General features: G+C 39.6%; 1 protein-coding gene and 1 long non-coding RNA gene across 3 annotated transcripts in view; both read right to left on the reverse strand.

Moving 5' to 3' along the window:
* Nucleotides 1-1,367: 1,367 nt before the first annotated feature.
* On the reverse strand, nt 1,368-4,720 carry LOC122739778 (beta-defensin 103A-like). The gene is made up of 2 exons (XM_043981459.1): nt 4,568-4,720; nt 1,368-1,671 (listed from the first exon to the last, which is right to left on the reverse strand). Exons 1-2 carry the CDS (start codon nt 4,626-4,628, stop codon nt 1,526-1,528), a joined length of 207 nt encoding a protein of 68 aa, XP_043837394.1. The 5' UTR covers nt 4,629-4,720; the 3' UTR covers nt 1,368-1,525.
* A 4,285-nt stretch (nt 4,721-9,005) lies between these two features.
* Nucleotides 9,006-25,010, reverse strand: part of LOC122739970 — a 62,936-nt gene continuing 46,931 nt past the window's right edge. The window contains exons 1-3 of one of the 2 annotated variants that reach the window (XR_006354698.1): nt 14,996-15,247; nt 12,321-12,619; nt 9,006-9,270 (exon numbers count right to left, since the gene is read on the reverse strand). This is a non-coding gene — a long non-coding RNA (uncharacterized LOC122739970). Of the gene's footprint in view, nt 9,271-12,320; nt 12,620-14,995; nt 15,248-25,010 lie in introns of those variants that run through there. The other variant, XR_006354699.1, reaches the window with a different exon arrangement.

The following is a 25,010-nucleotide window of genomic DNA, read 5'->3' on the forward strand; positions in this document are numbered from 1 at the left end:
AATCCTCCATTTTATACTGGTGAAATTGTTTGTTTGAACCCAGGTGGAAGATTCTACATAGATCTCTCTTCGATTTCATCTTACTACTGTTTTGCCCTGGTTTTTATAGCCTCCTGTCTTTTTGGATATTGACTCTTAGCCAGTATATCAAATATTCCTTCCAACTTTGTGTCTAGGATTTCACTACCACCTCATATTCTGGTTATCACAGATAGCAGGGGGGTTTAGTTTGCTGAAATTCTATTCTGATGGCTCATCTTGGTGTAGGGGTAACCTTGAGTTCTTGAAGACTATGTTGTATAGTATCTGGCAGGTCCTACTAAACAAGAAAAGCTTGAGGGCCAGCCTGGTGAGGGACTATATGTATAACTGTTATTTGGGACCAACTTAGCTTAGTGCAGAGAAACTCAGCAAAAGATTGGCCGTGAGGTGACAAAATGTTCAGCTATAGCAAATCTAGGGAACCTTCTTCAGAGTCCAAGAGGAGTTATGAACCACATCTGTGTATGAAACACTCATGCCAATGAAATCTCAGGATGTGAGGAAAGAGGAGAATAAACTGCATTCCATTCAATGACAATTCAATAAACTTTTATTAATTGCTACTTTGCACAGGATGACCATAAAAAGATAAAAAATACAGAAAACCTGCTTTCAAGGAGTTCATAGTCTAAATATGGCATATCAACCAATAAATAGTATATGAAGGAGGGTATGATTGAGTTACCAAGAAAGGGGCTTCAATTCAATTAAAATATGGTGTCTGTGCAGGAAAGGGCAAATCACCAATTCAGCCTTGGTCACAGAAGTTCCAGATGTTTCCTTCTTAAACAAAATGATGCAACTGAATTTAAATTGCACAAATTTCTCTTGACCACTTTTTTAAATAAACATTTTTATTTAAAGTTTTGAGTTCCAAATTCTATTCCTCCCTCCTCTCTACCCCCTACCTGAGGTGGTAAGTAATCAGATATAGGGTATACATATTCAATTGTATAAAACATGACCATAATAATCATTTTGTATAAGACTCAAATAAAAGAAAATAATGAAAGAAAGTGAAAAATAGCATTCTTCAATCTGTGTTCAATTAATATTAGTACTTTCTTTGGAGGTGGATAGTATGCTTCATCATAAGTCCTTTGAGATCGTCTTGGATTATTTTATTGCTGAGAATAAAGTCATTCAGTTCTTCATTGAACAATATTGCTGTTACTGTGCACAACGTTCTCTTGGTTCTATTCACTTCACTATACATCAGTTCATAAAAGTCTTTCAAGGCCTATCTGAAATCTTCCTGCTTGTCATTTCTTATAGCACAATATTCCATTGCAATCATATACCACAATTTGTTTAGCCATTCCCCAATTGATGGGCATTCCTTTGATTTCTAATTCTTAGCCACCACAAAAAGAGCTGCTATAAGTATTTTTGTAGAAATAAGTATTTTTCTCTTTTCTGGGATGTCTTTGTTGACCACTTTTTTTGTTGAAGAATCCTGAACCTTGAAGCTCTGTCTGGTTTCTCATTTCTTCTTGCGGCAGCATTTTCGGCGGCCCAAGGAACAGGTCCCAATCTTTTCTTCTTTGCTGGTACATCCAATCACTCTACATTTGCCCTGCCTCACTTTACAAATCATCCTTTCTATTCGTGACAGCAACCCACTTTCACCTAGAAGGAGAGGAGATTGTTAAACTGTGTGAGGGAGGCAAGTACTATGACAGCTAGGTGGTGCAGTGGATAGAGTTACTGGAGTCAGGTCTGAAGTCAGGAAGACCTGACTTCAAATGTAGCCTCAAATATTTACTATCTGTGTGACTTTGGGCAAATCATTTAACCTCTGTTTGCTTCAGTTTCCTCAGCTGTAAAATGGAGATAATAAAGGCCCCTATCTACCAGGGTTGTTCTGAATACGAAATGAAATATTTATAAAACATTTAGCATAGTGCCTGGCACATAATAGACACTATATAAAATGCTAACTACTACTAATAATAAACTAAAACCTCTTTACAAGATGTTACTTCCAGAAACTTGAACAAAAATATTGCCAACTCATAGACACTATAATTGTTGCAGGTACAGTGTCACACCTTCACAAGAATTAATAGTTCTAGGGGGTTATTAGTTAAACAATATCCTCAAAAATAACCCATCAAGCACTTAACCTTCTACTAGGTGTTAAGGATTAAATGGCCAACAGTCCCTGTCTACAAGAAAATTGTATTCTTTTTTTTTTTTTTTTTGCAGGGCAATGAGGGTTAAGTGACTTGCCCGAGGTCACACAGCTAGTAAGTGTCAAGTGTCTGAGGTCAGATTTGAACTCAGGTTCTCCTGAATCCAGGTCTGGTGCTTTATCCACTGCTCCAAATAGCTGCCCCCTAGGAATTTGTATTCTAATGAATTATTTACTCTCATCTAAATACAAACAGTTGAGCTCTGTGAGCATCAATATCTTTATCTGTAAAACAGGGATAACAACCACTCCTAATTCATAGTTGTTGCTAGGAGACATACATATATTCTATATATACATACACACACATATTTACATGCTTATCACTTTCCAAATCTTAAAGCTCTGTATAGCTGCTCTCTATTATTATCAATGACCTAACAGAACAAGTTTTTTCATCAGCATCTTTCCTGTAAAAAAAAAAAAGAAAACTAAAGGAGGGTTTTTCTTTTTTTAATTCTAAAACTATGAGATGGTAGACAGAGAGTTTCTTTGCAAACAGGAAAAACTAGATTTAATACCAGCCCAAGACACATACTGGCTCTATGACCCTGGACAAGATGGTCAACCTCTCAGCTCTCTAAACCAGGAGTGCCAAAATCCAAAAGAAATTAATCCCTAATGTGGCATATTGACTGAGAAAACCACAAATTAGCATTATCTATGTTGTATTGTATTTTTTAACTTTATTAAACATTTCCCAATGACATTCTAATCTATTTTGCCCACTCTGGATTTTTAAAGCAACTTTTGGGCCAGTTTGATATTTCTTCCTTGATAACTCTTTCAAGACATCCCTGTGAGTTATACCAATGTAATCAATTGGCAGGTATATTCTCTATGCCTGAGACTCTGGCCATGTCATTAAGGAGGGGGTGATACAGGCTAACTTCCTAGACAAGCAACTAATGCTTCTCTTTAAAAAAAAAAAAAAGGAAACAGAGTCCTAGAGAGATTAAGTGGCTAGCTGGGGGTTACAGAGCTAGTAAGAGTCAGAGTTGGGATTTGAACCAGGACTGCACTGTCCAGCGCTTAATCCGCTTATCTCAGAGGTGTCTATCACACAACCTACTGACCTCAGGCAACCCCACAACATCCACTAATGCTGCCTGAACCACATTAAAATATAATTAGGAAATATTTAACAAAATAAATAAAAATACAATAAAACATAGATAATAATACATTTTTAAACTAAGTCAATTTGTGTCCTGCAGGGATATTCTTCCCCACCTTTTATTTGAGTTTGACACCACTGCACTACCCCAGCTGTTTCTGCATTAGAGGAGGCAATTTCCAAATCAGGATCTAGACCCTACTCCCCAAAAATGTTTGTTTTAAAATAATTTAAGCCACAATGTATGTAGTGTGTGCATTAAAAGGAAGTGACTGAAAAGCATTTGAATTGCCCCAATGCCTACTCTGGTATATGCATTCCCTCTGTCTCTTATTCTTTTTTTTTCTTTCTTTCTCTGATTTTATCATAATAGGACTTAGTGAAAAATAATAATAATCAACATTAATATAGCACTTACTATGTGTCAGGCACTGTGCTAAGCACTTTACAGTTATTATCTCATTTGTCCTCACAACAACCCTGGGAGGTAGGTGTTATTATTATTCCCATTTTATAGATGATAAAATTGAGACAAATAGAGATTAAATGACTTATTCATGTTCACACAGCTAGTAAGTATCTGAGGCTGGATTTGAACTCAGGTTTTCCTGACTCCAAGTCTAGTGTTCTAACCACTTTGCCACAAAAGATGTACTGGGGCCTTAAAAATCAGTCTTTTTTTCTGGCCAACAGTTCAGGCATAAAATAGGAATGGCACTAGAAAATACTATTCAATGGTACAAAACAACCTGTGAGTGATCTCTGCTGATGAAAGCCAGATCTGTATTTGGTTCCCAAGAGCCTTTCATTTGCTCCAATTCTCCCAGGACAATGTAAGTTCTCACTATAGTCTTTAAAAATGAGAACATCTGTATTGTTCTTTCTGACAAATTAATTAATTACCTTTTGATATTTCATTTAAAACAAACAAACCCTGGGAACCCCATGTTAGTATCTCACTCAGAGAATACTAATTTTCTAAGTCAGGAGGACTCTTGTCCTATCTTAGAGGTCAATGGACTGAAAACATTTGTGACCAATCCCTGCTGTGAAGTTACTTTCTTATCTACCTCCTATCTGCCATTTAAAGAATCTACTCAAGTTTAATGCTTTTGAGAAAGTCAAATACAGATCCTCATTTCATGATAGTATATGCTTTTCTATCCTTTCTGGCCACCTGTTTTCCAGGACCACAGCCCTTGACCCCATCTTACCTGGAATAGGCAGCAAGAACAAGAAGAAAATGAAAAAGAGCAGGTAATGGAGCAGCCTCATGGTTGGCGTTTGACTGGTGCTTCTTCCACCCAAGACACTGTGAAGCTTCCAAGATAAGATAGGAGAGAAAGGAGCTCACCTGTGTCTTATCGGGGAGGATGCTGGACAGACTGAGCAGGCAGACACATTTTCTGTCATTATAAGGTGTGGACAGCCTAATGTCTTTTCCTGATGCTTCATGCCAGGAGCTCTTACGACACAGAGCTCCACCCACTCACCTTGCACATGTCATGGTACAGGTGACAGATAAAGGATACAGATACATAGATGCCCCCAAAAAGTCATTCTGACATCCTGTACCCTTAACCCAACCCATGAGAGATGATCCAATTAGGTTATAAATCTGTTAGTAGGTCTGAAAGAGGTGACATTCCCCCTCCCCAGTTTGGAGCAGTATAAGAATATACCACCTAGGTTTGATTTTTCCTCAGGATTACTATGTCTTCCTCACCCCTACCCCCATGTTTTACTCTCAAGAGGGGGATTTCTGAATTCAGTCTCAAGGATTCTACTGGGATCCTCTTCAATCCTCGCCCTCAGAGTGTGATTTTGCTCTAGGGACAGGCCACAGTTGGGTCAGAATCACATATCCTTGAGGTGGGAACACAATTAGACTATCTTTGAAGTGGTGGGGAAAGGATGTGGAGGCAAAACCACTTCAGAATATTCAGGCCACAGAATTAACTTTTCTAGGGGATGTCAATCAAAATGAATCAATAATCCCTTACTTAAGTATCTATTGAGTACTAGGCTATGTGCTAGGGATTAAAGTCAAAAATGAAACCATCCCTGCTCTCAAGAGGTTTATATTCTATTGGGGGGAGGATGTAAATCTACACACACAATACACATATACATAGGTATATTATTATATGTTCATATATACATACATATGTATATGTATATATGTACACAAAAACATACAGGGTGTTCCAAAAGCTATTAAAATTCAAAACTATACTGACATCTTTGGAACAACAAATATGCAAAATAAAATAAATATAGGGTAATTTTTTAGGAGGAAGTCATTAGTAGCTGGGAATCAAGATAGGTTCCATGTAGATGATGGTTCTTGAGCTCTGAAGTAATCTAGAAGATCCTAAAAGATGGAGTTGAGGAGGCAGTACATTCCAGGTGGGGGGGGGGAGACAGCCAGGTGCAAAGGCATGGAGATGGGGAATGGAGTGCTGTGCATGAGAAATAGTAAGAAGAACCCATCATAATCCTCCCTTTGTCTAAAGAACTACTAAGAGGATGAGTCATAGTAAACTGCCACATTTTGCTTCCTCAGAGAATGCTAGTGTGAGACATGCTAATGGGCTGTGATCTGTCCAGTGTTTAAGTCATTCTCCATGTGAGTTTGGCGCTTGGAGATGTCTACTCATGATACATCAGGTTCTAGGGGCTCACTGAGTGTATAAAGAGTCAAGAAAATGTTTCATCAAATTATAAAATGTAGAGATGGAAGGAACTTTGGGAATTATCTAGTCCAACCCGCTTCATTTTACAGAGGAGGAAATTGAGGCCTAGAAAAGTGAACTTGGGGCAGCTAGATGGCGCAGTGGATAGAGCACCAGCCCTGGAGTTAGGAGTACCTGAGTTCAAATCCGGCCTCAGACATTTAACACTTACTAACTGTGTGACCCTGGGCAAGTCACTTAACCCCAATTGCCTCACTAAAAAAAAAGAAAAAAGAAAAAAAAAAGAAAAGTGAACTTGGCCAAGGTCATATACCTAGTAAGTGTCAAATTTGGGATTGTACCAATCAATTTATTGATCACTAAATGTATGCCAAAGCAATTAATGTACCTCAGTTTCCTCAACTATAAAACTGTACTGATAATAACACCTACCTCATAAGCTTGTTGTGATGATCAAATGAGATAATATTTGTAAAGCATTAAGCACAATGCCTGGCACAGTATAGGTACTTCATAAATGCTCATTTGTTAAGTTCCGGGCAATTAATTTATTGATCACTAAGTAAAAGGTATGATTTGGCCGTTGAGACATAGTAATTAGATCATCAGAACACCACCAAATCTTTTGTTCTTTTGCTGCCCTGTAGATTTGGCTATAAAAGAACCATGGGTAGCAATAGGACTGTGTCAGGCCCTCCCAATAGAGTGACTGATACATACCATAGAATGTCAAAGCTTAAAAGGACTTTAGAGTCTATTTAGTCCCTCCACAATTTTCCATGTGTGGAGCCTCCCTCCAGCTTCTCTGTGGAGTCCCAGAAAAGGAAAGGGACATTCCTAAGATCTAACAGCTAGTTAGTGCCATACTCCAGAATTCAAACATTGCTGTACTAATTTCTAGTCTAGAAGTATTCTCATAAGGTGTTGCTAAACCACATTAGCTCAACAAGTTTGTAACAGTAAAAGGCTATGTTCGACTATTATCTCTTTGATTAAAATTCATTCTTAACTCTTAAGTGGTGGGATTTGAGCTATCATATAAATTTTTTAATGGAACCAGATATAAACTATGAGCGAACCCAGAAGTTTGATGGATAAACAATGGTGTTATTTGAACATATGGGGAAGAGACAAGGGAGGGAGAGAACAGGGTTTGAGTATTATGGGGAGCTTCAACTCAGCTCCTACATTTTGATTAAAACTATAGTTCAGGGGCAGCTAGATGGCGCAGTGGATAGAGCACCGGCCCTGGAGTCAGGAGTACCTGAGTTCAAATCCGGCCTCAGACACTTAACACTTACTAGCTGTGTGACCCTGGGCAAGTCACTTAACCCCAATTGCCTCACTAAAAAAAAAAAAAAACTATAGTTCATCAGGTTCAAATATGTTTAAATTTACCAGGATAGTGAGAGATTTTCTTTTAAAAAGTATTAGAGGGGGCAGCTAGGTGGCACAGTGGATAGAGAACCGGTCCTGGAGTCAGGAGGACTTGAGTTCAAATCTGGCCTCAGACACTTGACAATTTACTAGCTATATGACCCTGGGCAAGTCACTTAACCCCAATTTAACCTCACCAAAAAAAAGTATTGGAACACCCTGTATGTAAAATAAATACAGGTTAATTTTGAGGGGAGAAGGCATTAGTAGCTGGGGGAATCAGGAAAAGTTTCATGTAGATGATGGTGCTTAAGTTGAACTTTGAAGTAATCTAGAGATTCTAAAAGCTAAAGTTGAGGAGGCAGTGCATTCCAGGCAGAGGATGGCCAAGTACAAAGATATGGAGATGGGGAATAGACTGTTTGATGGGGCACGGGGTTAGAATATTATGGGGAGTTACAACTTGGCATATGCATTTTGCTAAGACCACAGTCACCAAGTTCATATATGATTTTATGTCCTGGGATAATGAGAAGTTTTCTATTCTATGTCCTTCTTTCTCCTTCTACTTTAATCTATCTCATGCCTAATGGGAAAAGGACTTCCTGCCCAACTCATCCCCATCATCTTCACTTCAAGCCCCATCTGGGGTTTGAATCTGGGGTTTGAATACTTCCAGTTCTAAATCAATAATCCTTTAATATTATGTTATCCCTTCAATCCATCCTGGTACTTTTTCTCAACCTTTTTAACCTAGACTCACACACAATAACTGAACTAGATTCCACTTCTTTTTTAATGTCTAAAAGTTAAAACTCTCAGAGGGAGGAGAAGGAAACAGAGAATGACACTCCAGTCAAATGTATTGTCATTTGAATCCTCCCCTTTTCCACTTCGTTTCTTTGAAATTGCCTATCACTTCACCCCTCCTCTATCAACACATAGAATGATGCAATGTCAAAACTTAGAAGGGAACTCAAAGATTATCTAAATGAACCTTTCTCCTTAATTATAATTATAAAATAATTAAAATTTTAGAAAATGATTTAGGATATTAAGAGATAAAGTGAGTCATCTAGGCTTAACCAGTACATATCAGTGTGTATCAGAGGCAGAACTTGAATCTGGGTCTTCCTGTAGCCAGTTTTCTCACTATAACCCACACTCCCTCTGCACTCTCTAGGCATAAATGTTCATGGGTAGAAGCAATGTTTTCCTGGGAGCAAGCTATACTGATGAAGCCATGGTTCTGATCAAAAAAGTAAAAACATATCACACTTCTTTAACATTTGGGGGTTTATGAAGATCCTATTCTTCAATGGTACCACTCTTTCAAGGTTCAGTAATGGAAGTATTATACACATTTCACAGATGAGGAAACAAATTCATAGATGATAAATTGTCTCACCCAAAGTCACACAGCTAATTGGGGTAGAGTCAACATATGAACCTAGATATCCTGATACCCAGTCCAAGCCTCTTTGGACTCCCATACTGTCTAAGGAAGATCCAGGGCTTGTCTAGTGGATCATTGTAAAGCTAGCACCTTGGACAGAGCCTTGCTCAGTTTAGGGGCATAACAAATGTGTTGATTTGAATCATATTGTTGACTAAGGAAAATGGAATAAGGACATTGCTAGTTTTATTCAGCAGAAGGCAACTGGGACAGGAATCTCCCCCAAATCCTCCAGAGTTTGCCGTAATAGGTTAAAGTCCTTTCCTGCAGCAGTGTTTCTTAGAATTTGGGCATCTTCCAGGCAAGGGCATGCATTTGATTTCTTTTTTATTCCGGCAGATGCCCCGATAAAAGTAACAGGAAGGAATGTCAGACTTCTTTCCATCCACTGTAAAAAGAAAATGAGAGTTTCTGACAACACTGCTTGTCTCAGACAGACATGAAGTAAGATGAGAAGGGGGGGGGGTGAGCTGGGAACATGGAGCACATTTTCAACACTTAGTTATTTGGCTAAATATCTATGGCAGCTATAAAAGATTATCTATTTGGAGCTGGAAGGGACCACAGGGGTCATAATGTCATGGGATGATATTAAAGCTGGAAAAGACCCCAGAAGTCATCTAGTATAACCCCCAAATTTACTGATGAGGAAAACAAGACTAAGAGGTTTAGAGATCTACTTGTCCAAAGATAGAATTAGTTAAGTGTCTGAGAGGCAGGATCAAAACTCAGGTACCAATGTCCTTCATCTTGCAGATGAAAAAACTAAAACCCTATGAAAAAAGTCATTTGCCCTAAAGTCACACGTGTAGCAAATGGTACAGCTAGAATTTAAATAGGTCCTCAGATTCCAAAAACCAACCTACTGTTTCACCACATTACAATTCAAAATTAGTTAAATTTCTGTTTCTATTCACAGCTGAGTGGAAGATATCATGTGGTACAATAGAAAGAGGAGCATCTAGGTGGCACAATGAATACAGCACTGGGCCTGGAGTCAGAAAACATAAGTTCAAATCCAGCCTCAGACACTTACAAACTGTGTGACCCTTGTCTGCCTCAGTTTCCTCATCTGTAAAATGAGCTGGAGAAGAAAATGACCAACCACTTAAGTATCTTTGTCAAGAAAATCCCAAATAGGGGGCAGCTAGGTGGCGTAGTGGATAGAACACTGGCCCTGGATTCAGGAGTGCCTGAGTTCAAATCCGGCCTCAGACACTTAACACTTACTAGCTATGTGACCCTGGGCAAGTCACTTAACCCCAACTGCCTCACCAAAAAAAAAAAAAAGAAAGAAAGAAAATCCCAAATAGGGTCGTGAAGAGTCAGACATGACTGAAAAGAGTAAACAACAACACAATAGAAACAAAATTGGATTTGAAGTCAGAAGATCAGGGTTAAAATCAATGTCTAATATTTTCTGCCTGGGGGAACATATAAAAATCATTTCTCCCCCTCTTCTTGACTGAACTTTACCTATTTGCAAAATAAAGAGATTGGATTGGATGACTTCTGAGATCTTTTTTGGCTTGAACATTATATGATAATCACCCCATTTATATGATGTCATTTCTTATTCCCCTAGTAGACAAGGAGCTCCATGAAGACAGGGATTGGTGTTATCTATGATGAATGAACACATTAACTGACTAATGTTCGTTGAATTTGAATTTGTGAGAAGTGCTTTCACATCCATTGCAATCTCATTTGATTGTCACCACAGCACTGTGAGGTGGACAGGGAAGCAATTATCTCTATTTTGCCTGCAGTCCTTTGATCCTTATAATATCCCTTGCTTCCCTTGGCACCTTTCTTATTTGCTCTTCCTGGTCCTTGCTTACTCACACATACACAGTTCCCATCCTCAGAACTACCCTTCCTCAAGGGTTAGTCTTGGCCCCTTCTTCTCTCTACATGGTTTACACTGCCGAGCTTATCTCTTACCATCAATTATTTTTTTATTAATCATCTTTTATTTATATTTCTTTAATATTTCAGGAAACTGTAGTTTTGATACATCTAGATGGCAGATTGAAGAAAGTGTTAAACTTGGAGTCACCTCAGTTTAAATCCTACTTTAGAGAATTTCTCACTGCTTGATCCTGAACAAGTCACTTAAACCTCTCAGCCTCACTTTCCTCATCTATAAAGTGGGTGTAATGAACACCTTGAGGGTTGTTGTCAGGATCAAATGAGATAATGTGTAAATCCCTTCACAAAAATTAAAATGCTATATAAAGTTAACTATATTATCCAGTAAGCTCCTATTATGTGTACTGCTAAAGGCAGTGGGAATAGAAAAGAAAATAAAACAAACCTTACTCTCAGAGTATACAACAAATAGGGGAAACAATAAAACACCCCTAAGAAGATGAAGGTCGAGACTGGACCTGTGATTTCACTGACATCGGGCATATCCAGAAGAGGAAACCCAATCTATCACTTGAGGACAGTGAATAAGCATAAATGCTTCACCTTGTGTCAGGCAATGAGCTAAGCGCTTGGGGATACAAAGAAAGGAAAAGCACAAAACCAGCCCCTTCCCTCCAGGAGCTGGCAAACTCATGACTGAGACAACGTATCAATAAATAGGTACAGACAGAAAAGATACAAAGCAGAAGAAAAGGAACATGAGAGGGGAAATTAAAGTCACCAGCAGGATGACCAGGAAGGCCTCTCACAGAAGCTCGTCCTTAGGCTGAGTCTTGAAAAAAGTCTGGGCTTGCAAGAAAATGAAGTGAGGAGGAAGGAATAAGCATTGCAGGCATAGGGGTAAGCAGGGCAAAGGTAGAGAATAAGGAGGTGGAATCTTGTGTGAAAGGAAAGCAAAGTAGACGTATAGCTGGATTATGGAAAACATGGAGGTGAGGAAAGGGGCAAGAGGAGTGGAAAAGCAGAAAGGGGACAGGTTGTGAAGGTCTTTTGTTGTTGTTGTTGTTTGTGGGGCAATGAGTGTTAAGTGACTTGCCCAGGATCACACAGCTAGTAAGTGTCAAGTGTTTCTGGCTGGATTTGAACTCAGGTCCTCCTGAATCCAGGGTTGGTGCTTTATCCACTGTGCCACCTAGCTGCCCCCTGTGAAGGTCTTTAAATGACAAATAAAGGAATTATTATAGATACTAGGCATTTAGTTATTGTAGGTACTAGGCACTGGGATTACAAAAACAACTAAACAACACTGAAACAGTCCCTTACCTCATGGAGCTTCTATTCTATGGAGAAAAAGACATCTACAGATAATTATGTGAATACAAAGTCATTTGGAAGAAAAATCACTAACTGAAGGAGATCAAGAAAAGTTTCCCATGGGAGGTGGTACATGAAATTATCCTTGAAGGAAGAATTCAAAGAGGCAAAGGTGAAGAGAGAATGAGTCTACCAGCTCTAAGCCCCTGAATTAACCATCAAGACATCTCTGAGAGGGAGTTCAAAGCTTACCTGAGAGTACCTGGCAAAGAATAACAAGGACCAGGAGCATAAGGTAGAGAAGGCGCATCGTGAGTGCAAGGTAACTTGGAAAAAAGAAGAATCAGGAGGATTTCAGCAGGACCGTGGATCCTTCCTCAGTTCCTGGAAGCAAACTTTATATATCATTGGTCACAAGGATGGAAGAAAGAAGGCTGAGATGAGAGAGACGGCTTTGTGTTTTCTTTTGCTGCTACTCCAAGCAGGACCTAGGTGGTGATTGATGGAAGTGGAATATGTCGTCACCTGTGGGCTCAGCTCAAAGCTGCCTCCTGTCACAGAAAGAGAGGGAAAATTTCCTGAATTAATACAGCATTTTCTGTGAACTTTACATTCTTGTTGAAGGATTGCAGGGTTTGGTGTTTCCTTTTTAAGGGAGGAGGAAAATGAAGATAACTTGGGTGAAACCAATCCAAGAAAATATGGGAAGGCTAGGATAAGATTATGAAAATGGAAGTGGTTTTTTAGTACTAGGTTGCTCTAAATTCTCTTGTATTCCCCTATTCTGAGAACAGGAGGAAGCAGGGTTAAACAGGCCCAGATAGAAAGATGTTTAAAGGGATAGAATTTGGAACTCAAAACTTTAAATAAAAATGTTATTTAAAAAAACTGGGGACAGATAGGTGGCACAGTGGATAAAGCACCAACCCTGGATTCAGGAGGACCTGAGTTCAAATCCGGCCTCAGACATTTGACACTTGCTAGCTGTGTGATCCTGGGCAAGTCACTTAACCCTCATTGCTCCAGAAAAAAAAAATAAAGAGTGAGATCACATATAAATAAATAGGTATAGACATGATAGAAACAAATTAGAAGAAAGAGAACCTTAGAGGGGAAGGCTCACATGACCAAAAAGGCCTCTTGCAGAAGCTGGTACTTGAGCTTTTCCTTCCCTGGGATTCATTTCCTGGGTTAGGCTGATTCAAGGAAAAGGCATGGGGGTGGGGTAGGGGCGGGAATGGAATCTCCACTGGCACTTTTCTAAATAATAGTAGAGACAGGTTTCTTCTAGGACTTCAGTTTGAATCAGGTTTTGCTAGGAAGCTAATTTATAAGTTTAATTAAATGTTGCATTTGTGTTTCTAAAATACACCTTTATTTTTTTTTTGGCAGAAATTTGAAAATGTCACCTCTCCTCCACCCCCAATTCTCTATGATTTTTTAGAAGTTACTGTCTGAGGCATACATGCTTATGGGTCTCTTGGCTCTCTCCCTCAGGAAAGTTGCTTAACCTCTCTTGCTTAACCTCTGTAAAATGAGGTAATTGAACTGTATTACCTCAAAGGTTCTTTTTCCAATTTAAATCTAGGGTCCATGATCTGCAATTTATTTCACCCCTCAGGAATGTCATTCTTCTGGGTTTAAAGACTTGAACTTAAAAATAAGTGAATGCTATCTTACTATGGATCGCCTCACCTATTTTAAGCTGCCACTCTTTCTATATGATGTTTATTTTCTACTTGGCAGATCATTCTATTTGTTGAACCAAATCAAAGCAAAATGGGAATAGAAAAAAGAAACACATAGTAACAATCACATTCTAAAGCTAACATGTACAGAGATCTTTCCCATGAAATCAGTAGGAAAACTATTATTCTCATTTTATAGATAGTGAAACAGTTTCAGAGAGTAAAAGTGAATTGCCCAACGTCACTCTGCCAGTAAGTGTTAGGAGACTACAATTTAAAACCAGGCATTCAAAATTCTATTGTTCCATAGAAAAATCAGAGCTAAAAGACTCCTTGAGAGCATGTAGTCTAGTCTGACTGTTTTACAGATGAAAAAATTGAGATTCTGAGAAAAGTGACTATTACATGGATGGTTAAAAGGAAGAGACAGAACCTGAGCTTTTTACTGTGGGATTACATATCCGAAATAAAATTTTACTTTATTCTAAAGATCTTTCCTCCCAGAAAATGGAACAGATGTGCCAAATATTTTCAAATTACCCCTTAAACAGATAACTTTTAAGGTACCTATGATACATACAATATATGGTTATTCAATAGTTGGATCTTCATTTAAAAAAAGAGTTATAGACCAGTCTGGTATTTCATTCCCCCTCCACCCCTATCCCAATCTAATACAATAAAGGAAAATCTACTTATTCCTTCCTCTTGACTAGCCAATCAGTCACTGACCTTTGAATTTCCCATTCTTCTTTTCCCTTCCCTTACTAATTCACTCACCTCAAAGCAATTCCCCAACCCAGCCACCCCTTGTTTAGGAGACTACTAATACCCTCTCCCAGGCAGAATTTTACACCCTAATTACATCATAATCAGGAGTTTGATCATCAATGGTCTTAGGGTGGGGAGGAAATTTTTTTTAATAGAGATTATAGGAAAGGAGTTTTAAGATTGCCTCTGTCCTCCCTTCCCCAAATTCCAGAATCTTGTTGCAGTCTGAGGACTTGTATGTACAGTGGAGAGCCAGGTTGGTGAATCTACATCATGGTTTCAATGTCATTTTGTCAGGAATTAGGATATGACACAAGAGGGAGCTTTGCTCTGTCTATAAAATGAGAAAATTGAAACTAATTGTTCTCTAAGATACTTTCCAAGTCTAAATGTATGTTCTAAGATTCAAGGCCTATCTTAAAAACTATAGATTCTAGCTCTTCAACATCTCCCCAGTGACTCACTCACCTGAGCTCAATAGCTGACCCGCTTTCAGCTGCGGCCCTGCTGGCAGGGACAGTATTCAGGGGGAGTAATCCACTGAAGCATAATCTGGGGTCTGGATCACCAATAGGATGAGAAGGTGACATGAGTAAGGAGTTGTCACACATGTGACACTAGGAAAATTCTTCACTCATCTGATTTGAAGATTGTCTAGTAATACTCCATAGGTACTTCTAGGATTCCCATACATATACACACTCCTTGAATTAGGAGCAGTTATCATGTGGATTCCTTCCATAGCTACCCAAGTATCATTGTCTTTATAGGATGAAGATAGCCCACAGATAGTATGGGAGTCAGAATATTTTACCTGGGTTCTGATCTCCAGCTCTATCACTATCTATGTGACCTTGTGCAATCATATCAGACAAAGAGAGGGTAGTGCAGTGGATAGAGAACTGGTGATGAATCTGGTCCAGCCTTCATAGTCAGGAAGACCTGTGCTCATTTGAGGCACACATCAGTTGAATAACCCTTGGCAAGATACTAAAGATACTTGCAAAACTTTCATGTAAGACTAAGTTGCAAAACCTGTCACCTCTATTGATGAGTTTCTCCACTGGGAGCTCTCTGTATTATGAAATAACTGTTTAAGTAGAGTAAAAGCTACTAAAAAATGTGCTTTGTTAAATCTGAGGGAAGAGGTTATTACCTACCAGGTGAATTAGGGAAGGCATACTACAGGTGGTATTTTATATAGATTTTAAAAGAATAGGTTCAATAAACCAAAAAAGGGAAGAGAGGATATTATAGAGATAGGAAACAGCATGAGCAAAGGCATGGAGACAGGAAATTATGAGGTATATTCACATACCTTCTGTATATACAGATGTGAGGCATTGAGTTAACCCAACCCTTAAAGGTAAATTATATGAAGGAGGGTGACGTGAAATAAAACTGAAAAGGTAGGGAGAGTCCTACCAGATTGTGGAGGCTTTTGGTGACAAAGGAATTTGAAATTCAGGCCCCCTTCCTGGGTCTCAGTTTCCTCATGAGTTTTAAATAGAGTATTTCTAAGCTTCCTTCTAGTTCTCTTTATATTAACCTATCAGGGCAGCTAGGTGGCACAGTGGATAGGGCACTGACCCTGAAGTTAGGAGGACCTGAGTTCAAATCTCAACTCGAGACACTTACTAGATGTGTGACCCTGAGCAAATCACTTAACCCAATTGCCTTAAACATCCAGTTGTTCTGATGTATATCTTGCTGCCTGACCCAGATGGCTCTAGAGGAGAGAATGAGGTTGGTGACTTTGCACAGCCCTCCCTCATTAAATCCAATTCAGTGCAAGTCATGACATCACCCAAATGTCACGGACTTCTTAAAGAACACAGCACAAACCATAACAATATAATCCTATCACAAGAAGTAGAGGTCCACTAAGTCTTATGGTAAGTACCCTATGAATGTACTTCAAATCTCCCCCAGATCAACCAGTTGCAATCTCTTTCATTATTAAATTTGTTTTTTCATGACACTTAAGGAATCTATGATGTGACAGAAATAGCATAGGACCTGGAGACAAAGGACCTAGGTTCAAATCTTGACTTTTAAAAATTTACTACCTGTGCATCATTAACTTACCAGGTTTTATGGGATCATTTATTTTGAGCTATAAGGGACCTTTGTAGTCCAGGATAAGAGAGGCAAAGAGACTTATCCAGAATCATACAGCTAGTGTCTGAAATAGGACTTGTACTCAGTTTTTCCTAACTCCAAGTCCAGAACTGAGTGAATCAGGAACAGCTGGGTTCAAATCTAGCCTTAGATACTTCCTAGCTGCATGACCCTAAGCAGGTCACTTGATCTCTATCTGCCTCCGTTTTCTTATCTGTAAAAATGGAATAATAATGGCACCTATAGGCATCCAGGTGGTGCAGTGGATAGAGCTCCAGGCCTAAAGTCAGGAGGACCTGAGTTCAAATTTGACCTCAGATATTTACTAGCTATGTGACCTGAGGCAAGTCACTTACTTCTGTTTGCTGCAGTTTCCCCATCTGTAAAATGAGCTGGAGAAGGAAATGACAAACTACTCCAGTATCTTTGCCAAGAAAACCCCCAAAAGGGTTTGAGAGGAGTTGGACACAACTGAAAATGACTAAACAAGAGCAAACAACCTCCCAGTGTTGTTGTGAGGATAAAATTAGATATTTGGAAAGCTTTTTGCAAACTTTGAAATTGTCATATATTCACTATTATTATTTTGCCACATAGCTGCTTTTTTAAATCTGCAAAATGAGGAGATTTGACTAAATAGCCTCTTATTGCTTCCAATTCAAAATGTATAAGCTTCTTTCCCTTTCTGGGACTCAATTTCCTCATCTGCAAAAATGTGGGGGCTGAACTAGCTGGTCTCTATGGTTCATTCCAATTTTCCCACCAAATGGTTCTTATGTTACAGGCTTATGCCTGGTTTCCAATAGGCCCCAACCAAATCTATAGACTATTTTCAAAAAATATTCTATAACATATATAATATAATATAATATTCAAACTCTCTGCCATTTCATCAAAGGTTGTTTTTGTTGTTTGGTCATGTATATATGAGGTGGCTCTATATGACTCCATGGACTTTTCCATGGGGTTTTCTTGGCAAAGATACTAGAGTGATTTGCCACTTCCTTCTCCAGGGTATCCTCATTTTACAGATGAGGAACTGAGGCAGAGTGAAGTGACTTGCCCAAGGTCACATTAAGTGTCTGAGGCTGGATTTGAACTCAGATCTTCCGGCCTCCAGGTGCAATACTCCATCTACTGCACCACCTAGTTCCCCATACAACTTGTTTAAAGGGGTAAAAGAAATGTAGTAGTCAGACAGAGCTCCTTGGGTTTCTCTTGTAGTCAGTCTGCAAGTTGTCATTCAGGGCTGACTCTGTGTACAGCACTCTGGGTAGAGTCTTAGCCCAGACTGTGTCATAGTGACAATCAGAAGCAGGATCCTGGATCCCCTCCCATATGCTTTCACACCCAGAGCTGTATCTCCTTCAGGCAAAGACAACTTGTCTCACCACTTACCTGCCATTACCAGAGAGAGAGCTAAAGGGAGGAACCAGGAGGAGGCAGAGACTATGTATGGCTTAGGACACCCCAAAGCAGCTGCTTCAACTCTGACCAGACAGGCCCAGAGTCGATGAAACTTGGGGCCCCCAGGGATGCCTGGATGGGAATGAACCTCATTTTCTCATCTGGAACAGGGGTATATGTTTAGGAAAGACTCCAGATAAAGTAGTATGTCCTTGCCAGGGCACACGAATAGTTAAAAAAAAGACAAGCTGACTGAATGCCAGGCAGGGGTGGAGAGTGCCAAAGCTCATGACTCACTGAGGCCCTGCCCCATCCTCCCATCCAGCTCTGATAGCTGCTGTTTCTCTCCTCTCTCTCCTTTGAAAGGTGGGTGCTCCTAGATCAAATTATTCGCCTTGACACTTGGGAATCATGTTGAGCTTCATTCCTTCCTTTGAGCAGAAAGTACCAATCACTGAGTGGGTAGAAAACATGACTTGCTGGCTTTTTGCCAACTCTTACTCTCATTCATTATGAAGGTCACATGCATAGTGACATGAACATGGGTCTTGGGGCAGACAGCCTCAATTTCATCATGGTTTTTCCACTTACTATTTGTGATATCCTGGGTAAGTCAATTCCTCCAACCATCAGTTTCTTCACCCACAAAAGGAAGAGACTGGGAGAGATGAGAGTAGAGAACAGACTTTCAGTCAACACTCCCCAAAGCCTGTACCAGGGTATGATGAGGAAGGTACACATGATGAAGTGCTATTCTTTACCATGACTTTGTAGGGCCCCTCCACTCAACACCTGGAGCAGTCCAACTCCTTTGTCCATCTTCAGGCTCTGTGGCTTTTCACAGGGTATCTCCCTGCCCAGGAATGTGTTCTCTCTGAATCTCTGCCTGCTTGAATCCATGCTGATGATAATGATGATAGTGGTGGTGATGATAAGATTGAGGACTATGGCATTTATATAGCACTTTATGGTTCCTAAAAAGCTTTAGAAATTATCTCTTAATCCCCCTAACCACCATATAGGGTACTATTACTCTCCCCACTTGACAAATGAGGAAACTAAAGCCAAGGGGGAGTTAAACGGATTGTTCAGGGCTTCCACTTCATGTGAGTAACAAAGTGGAGGACTAGACATTTTCCCTGATCCCCACAATATCTCAAACATCTCCAAAAATGAAATTATACAGCAAAGATAAAGCAACAGATAAAGATAAAGCAGAATCCCAGAGAAGGTAACAATAAAACAAAACCCACAATCTGACATTTACCTTGAACTCACTCAGAACTCCCATGCAGCAAGCTGCTCTCCCAGAGCCAAGACCCTGATAACACAAGTTTGCAACAAAATTCTACCCTACACCCAGTCCATCCTCCCACTTTCTAGTGCTGTAGAGACCCTGGTTCCTGGATCTGGAAGTTTTCTCAGCTTAGACAGATACCCTCCAGGTGCAGAAACTAAAATGGGCCTTGACAAATAGCACCATGGGCAGGAAGCATTCTATGCTGAAAAAAGATCTTTGCAGGAGACCTTGGAACTGGGGAAAGGGCAAGGGCAAGAAGATATAGGTCAAGGCTTAAAATAGAGATCTATACAATACCCCATCTGACCTTCCTCCCAGTGCCTCAGAGATCCAAACCACAGAGATCAACCTCATTGCACCATCATAGCAAAAGCTCTGAACTACCAATGTAGGCTCAGAGAACTGAGGAACAGAGGGAGCGGGACAGAAGACCATAGGGTTTGGGGGAATTGTGCTGAACTCCACTAAGTCTGAGGGAAAGAGGTCAGTATCCAATTGGGGCCAGTTCTGTCCATCCAAAAGGCATTTGGGGCAGATACTGATGAACTATTAATTTCCCAAAGAGGAAGGAGGCTGAGACACTTTGAGACCCAGCAATACCATTATAGGCATTTAGGTCTCTTTCCAAAGATAATTAGGGAAAAAGTAAAAGAACCTACATGTTCTAAAATATTTTAGCAGCTCTCTTTGTGGTGGGAAAGAACTAGAAATTGTGGGATGCCCATTAATTGGGGAATGCCTGAACAAGTTTTGGTATGTAATGGTGATGGAATACTACTGTCTACTGATAGACTTATTGACTGTAGAAAAACATGAATAGACTTGAATGAAATAGTGAAACATGAAATGAGCAGAACCAAGGAAACCTATATGGTAATAGCAATATTCTTTTAAAAACAACTTTATGGGGCAGCTAGGTGGCATTGTGGATAAAGCACCAGTCCTGGATTCAGAAGGTCCTGAGTTCAAAACTTGCCTCAGACAATTGATACTTACTAGCTGCGTGACCCTGGGCAAGTCATTTAACCTTTATAGCCACTCCCCCCCCCAAAAAAAAACTTTGAGTAACTAAGTCATTTCGACTATTATAAATACCCAGTGCAAATGACATGAAGGAAAATGCTAACTGCGTCCAAAGAAAGAACTGATAAATAGAAGTATATATAGAATGATTTTACATACACATATGTGTATGTATACATATAAACATATGTGTATATATATTTACACATATTCGTGTCTAACTAACCATGTTGGGGGGGGGGACAGGATAGGAAAAAAAAGAAAAAAGAAAGTTGCATGATAACTTTGTTATATATTTAAAAGGAATAGCAAGCTATAAATAATAGATTTGCAACTTCTTGTGCAATCATCTTTTTTCTATTCTATGTTATGTAAATGAATGTGTTATTTCATAAATTAAAAATAAATAAATGCAGAGGGGCGGAGCCAAGATGGTGGGGAGAAGCCAGGAAGTTGCCTGAGCTCTCCCGAGTTTTCCTCAAAACAACATTAAGTCAAGCCTCTAAACAGATTCTGAAACTACAGAACCTACAAAACACAGAGAGACACAATATTCTAGCTTGAGATAATTAGATGACTTCAAAAAGTTCTGTCTCACTTGGGTGAAAGGGCAGTGCAACACAGCTCAGCGTAGGACAGTGCAGAGGGAGTCCAGGCAAGTAAGAAGGAAGCTCTTGGCCACACTGCAAAGAACAGCAAATGGGGCCCCTTGGTCCTACCTCAGCAAGCTGATGGCACAACAGAGCAGTTGGGAGACCAGCCAGAAAAGGACCCTTACAATTGACAGCTTCTATGGTGACAGGGAAGATCAAAACACAAACTCAGATGAGGACAAAATGCCCACCTGTAAAATCTCAAGTAGGAAGATGATCTGGTCTCAAGATCAAAAAGCCTTCTTGGGGGGCAGCTAGGTGGCGCAGTGGATAAAGCACTGGCCTTGGATTCAGGGGGACCTGAGTTCAAATCCAGCATCAGACACTTGACACTTACTAGCTGTGTGACCCTGGGCAAGTCACTTAACTCTCACTGCCCTGCAAAAAAAAAAAAAAGCCTTCTTGGAAGAGAAGGTTCTTAAAAATCAAATGAGAGGGGCAGCTAGGTGGCACAGTGGATAAAGCACCAGCCCTGGATTCAGGATGATATGAGTTCAGATATGGCCTCAGACACTTGACACTTGTGACCCTGGGCAAGTCACTTAACCTCATTGCCCCACAAAAAAAATCAAATGAGAGAGGTAGAAGAAAAAATGGGAAAAGAAATGAGAGAAATGACAGTTATGCTGGAAAAAGAAGCATGAAAATTGACACAGTCTTAGAAAGAAAATCAGAACTAAAGAGACTAATTATTTCTTAAACAACCCAAACAACAGCAATGCAGGAGGGGTAAAATAATGTAAGAGCCAGGGACACAAACAGCAACACAGTGACAGAAGAGAGGCCAGTAAAAGACATCAAATAAATTGCTTTTTCAGGGTCCCACAGCTAGTAAGTGTATGAGGCTGGATTTGAATTTAGGTCTTCCTGATTCTAGGTCCAGCTCTTTATCCTCTGGGTCAAATAGCTACCTTCAAAGCTGGAATCAAGTGCCATTATCTGCATGAAGCCTGTCCTGATTCTCCTCAGTTCATAGCACCATTCCAACTATACCCTCCACTTCAAAAATAAAATTACCTTGTAATTTATTTATATATGTGTAAATAATTATCTACCTCATTTATTGAATGGAAGCCCATGAGAGTAAAGTCTTTTTCCATTTCAGTCTTTGTATTGCCTAGCACTGGGCCTGGAACAGTTATAGGACCTTAATCATGGGCTATCACTACCTACTAGAGTTGGACTCATGTCATATTGCAATAATGAAATTCTCACTGGCATAGGCTATTTTCCTGTTGTTTATAAAAGGCTGCCTCACTTTACTGTTTCCTTTTAGCTGAAAGTTCATTCCTATGTTGAGTGGAGAGTTACAGTGAGGATTAAGGATTAAGTCTTTACTATTACTTTACCAGATAACTATGTAATACCTGGTCCCATCACACAATCTATATTACTTGAGCTGTTTGTACAGATATATCTGTATTCTGCATTGTCTGAAGTAGATTCCTGCTCTCTAGAGGCAATCTGGAGTAAATAGGAAGGTAACTGATGTCAAAATCAGGAAACCAAGACTCAGAAATAAAAATCCATGCTTTGAGTTCTATACACAGATGTACAAAGAATGGATTATAAGCAAACTGAGTCAGAAATCTTAATGCAAGGAAGCAAACTGATCTTAGGTATCATTGATGAGACTAGGTGGAGAACTTTAACTAGAATAAAGATACTTTATTCAAAAGGCACAGTATAGAGATAAAGGATGGGGAATGGAGTAGCATTGAATGTTTTATTGACAGTACTGACTTTGAAATAATCATCTTGGAGTTTCTTGGTTCTGTTAGGTTTTTCTTTTAATTTAAGTTTTATTGGTGCGTTCTGCATTCCCAGTTGGATGGAGACCTGTTCAGCGTTTCACGTCTGAGATTCAAAACCAGAGTGAGAGGTAGCACCCTTAGAGACCTGCTTTTCACTGATGATGCCACACTTGCCTGTCACTCAGAGTGTGAATTGCAGACCTTGATGGATTGCTTCTCCCAAGCTTACACGGACTTTGGCCTAACCATAAATCTTAAAAAGACGAAAGTCATGTGTCAGAGTGCTATGTCACCTCCATTGATACACATCAGTAGCTACCAGTTGGATGTCATAAACCAATTCTCGTGTCTTGGCTCTATTGTCAGTGACAATTTGTCACTTGATTCTGAGATCAATTAGAGGATTGGGAAAGCTACTTCAACCATGGCTAAGCTTGCCAAGCGTGTCTGGGCAAACAGTAAACTAACAAAACGAACCAAATTTGCTGTCTATAGAGCATGCGTCCTGAGTACCTTACTATATGGCAGTGAAACATGGACTATGTATACTAGACAAGAGAAGAAGCTTAACAGCTTCCACATGCGCTGCCTTCAGCGCATCCTTGGTATATCTTGGTCAGATAAGATCACCAACAGAGAAGTGCTTCAACGCATGCAACTTCTGAGCATCTACACACTACTGAAACAAAGACGGGTGCACTGGCTCGATCATGTGGACCGCATGCAAGACGGGCGCATTCCTAAAGACCTACTCTATGGTGAGTTAGCCTCAGGCCAAAGACCTGCTGGATACCCCCAGCTTCACTACAGAGATGTATGCAAGCGAGACTTGAGGCCTCTGGGAATAGACATCAGAAGCTGGGAAGAGGTGGCCAAGGACTGTGCCCGATGGAGTTCATTACTCAGGAGCAGCTTGCGTGCAGCTGAGATGGGCCTTCAAGCTCGGGAGGAAGAAAAACGAATGAGATACAGGAATCCACGGGCAACAGAGAGCACAGTTTTCCAATGTCCTCATTGCGGCAGGAGCTGTGGCTCCCATATCAGACTGCACAGCCACACCGTGGCCTGTGGCTCTTCAAGGCGCTGATCCATGGTCGTCCGCGACTAGTGGAAGCCTACTACTATTGGTGCATTTAGTTTTTAGTCATTTCTGGAGATTCCCCCTTCCCAATTCTCACAGAGCTTTCCTTTGTACCAAAGAAAAAGTTAAGGGAAATCAACTAATATTGTGATTTGAGCCCTAGGTAAGCACAAGCCAAATGCTTGTTTGACTGACATTTAACAGAACGTGCAACATTCCATTCACATTGTTCCCCACCCCTTCAACAAAGAAGGGTGGTACATTTCCTCATCTCATTACTAGGACCACAATTATTCATCATAATTGTAAAACATAAGGCTGTATTTTATTGTTCTTTTCATTTATATTATTGAAATCATTGTGTGTATTTTTTCTGGGTTTGCTTACTTTATTCTGTATCAGTTCATACAAGTCTTTCCATGTTTTCCTCAATTCCTCATATTTGTTGTTACAGATCAATAATGTTGTTTTATATTTATATGCCACAGTTTACTAACCATTCCTCAATTGACCCACTTCCATTTTTCAGTTCTTTGCTAACTCAAAAGTGATTCAATAATATTTTCATGCACATGTATGTTTGTGTATATATATATACACACACATATGTGTGTATACTATGTACATATCCTATACACATAATGTATATACCTATATCTGTGTATGTGATTCTTTCTAAGACCTCTTTCAAGGTCTAATATGCCTAGCATTGGTATCTCTGCATCAGTGGGTATGAACATTTATACCCTTTTCTCCCATAATTCCAAATCACTTTCCAAGGTGGCTGAACCAACTCATAGTTATACCAATATTGCCCTATTGTTCCTGCCTTCCTCTAGTCCACAGTCCCCCATATTAACTATTTCCATCTTCTGTCATCTCTACCAATTATTTTGAATGTGAGGTGAAAACAGTTGATTTAATTTGCATTGGCACAATGCTTTGTAAGATTGTTAATATTTCAATGAGAACTGATTGTTCATATCTGGTGAGCATTTATACATTAGGGGAATGGCTCTTGGACTTCTATATCTGTGTTAATTATATATATGTATATATACATATATATATTTCTCAGATCTTAGACAAATGTCAAGGATGCTGGGTGCAAATATTTTTCCTCAGTTTTATTCTTATCCTGTCT

This window comes from Dromiciops gliroides, chromosome 2 (assembly GCF_019393635.1).
Source record: "Dromiciops gliroides isolate mDroGli1 chromosome 2, mDroGli1.pri, whole genome shotgun sequence".
Classification (NCBI taxonomy): domain Eukaryota; kingdom Metazoa; phylum Chordata; class Mammalia; order Microbiotheria; family Microbiotheriidae; genus Dromiciops; species Dromiciops gliroides.

Bases quoted from the DNA above. Each gene is read 5' to 3' on its own strand.
- LOC122739778 (XM_043981459.1), bottom strand. From the start codon at position 4,628: ATGAGGCTGCTCCATTACCTGCTCTTTTTCATTTTCTTCTTGTTCTTG. The intron at 1,672-4,567 runs GTAAGATGGGGT...CTCTCCTTCTAG, and splicing joins GTTCTTGCTGCCTATTCCAG to GTGAAAGTGGGTTGCTGTCA.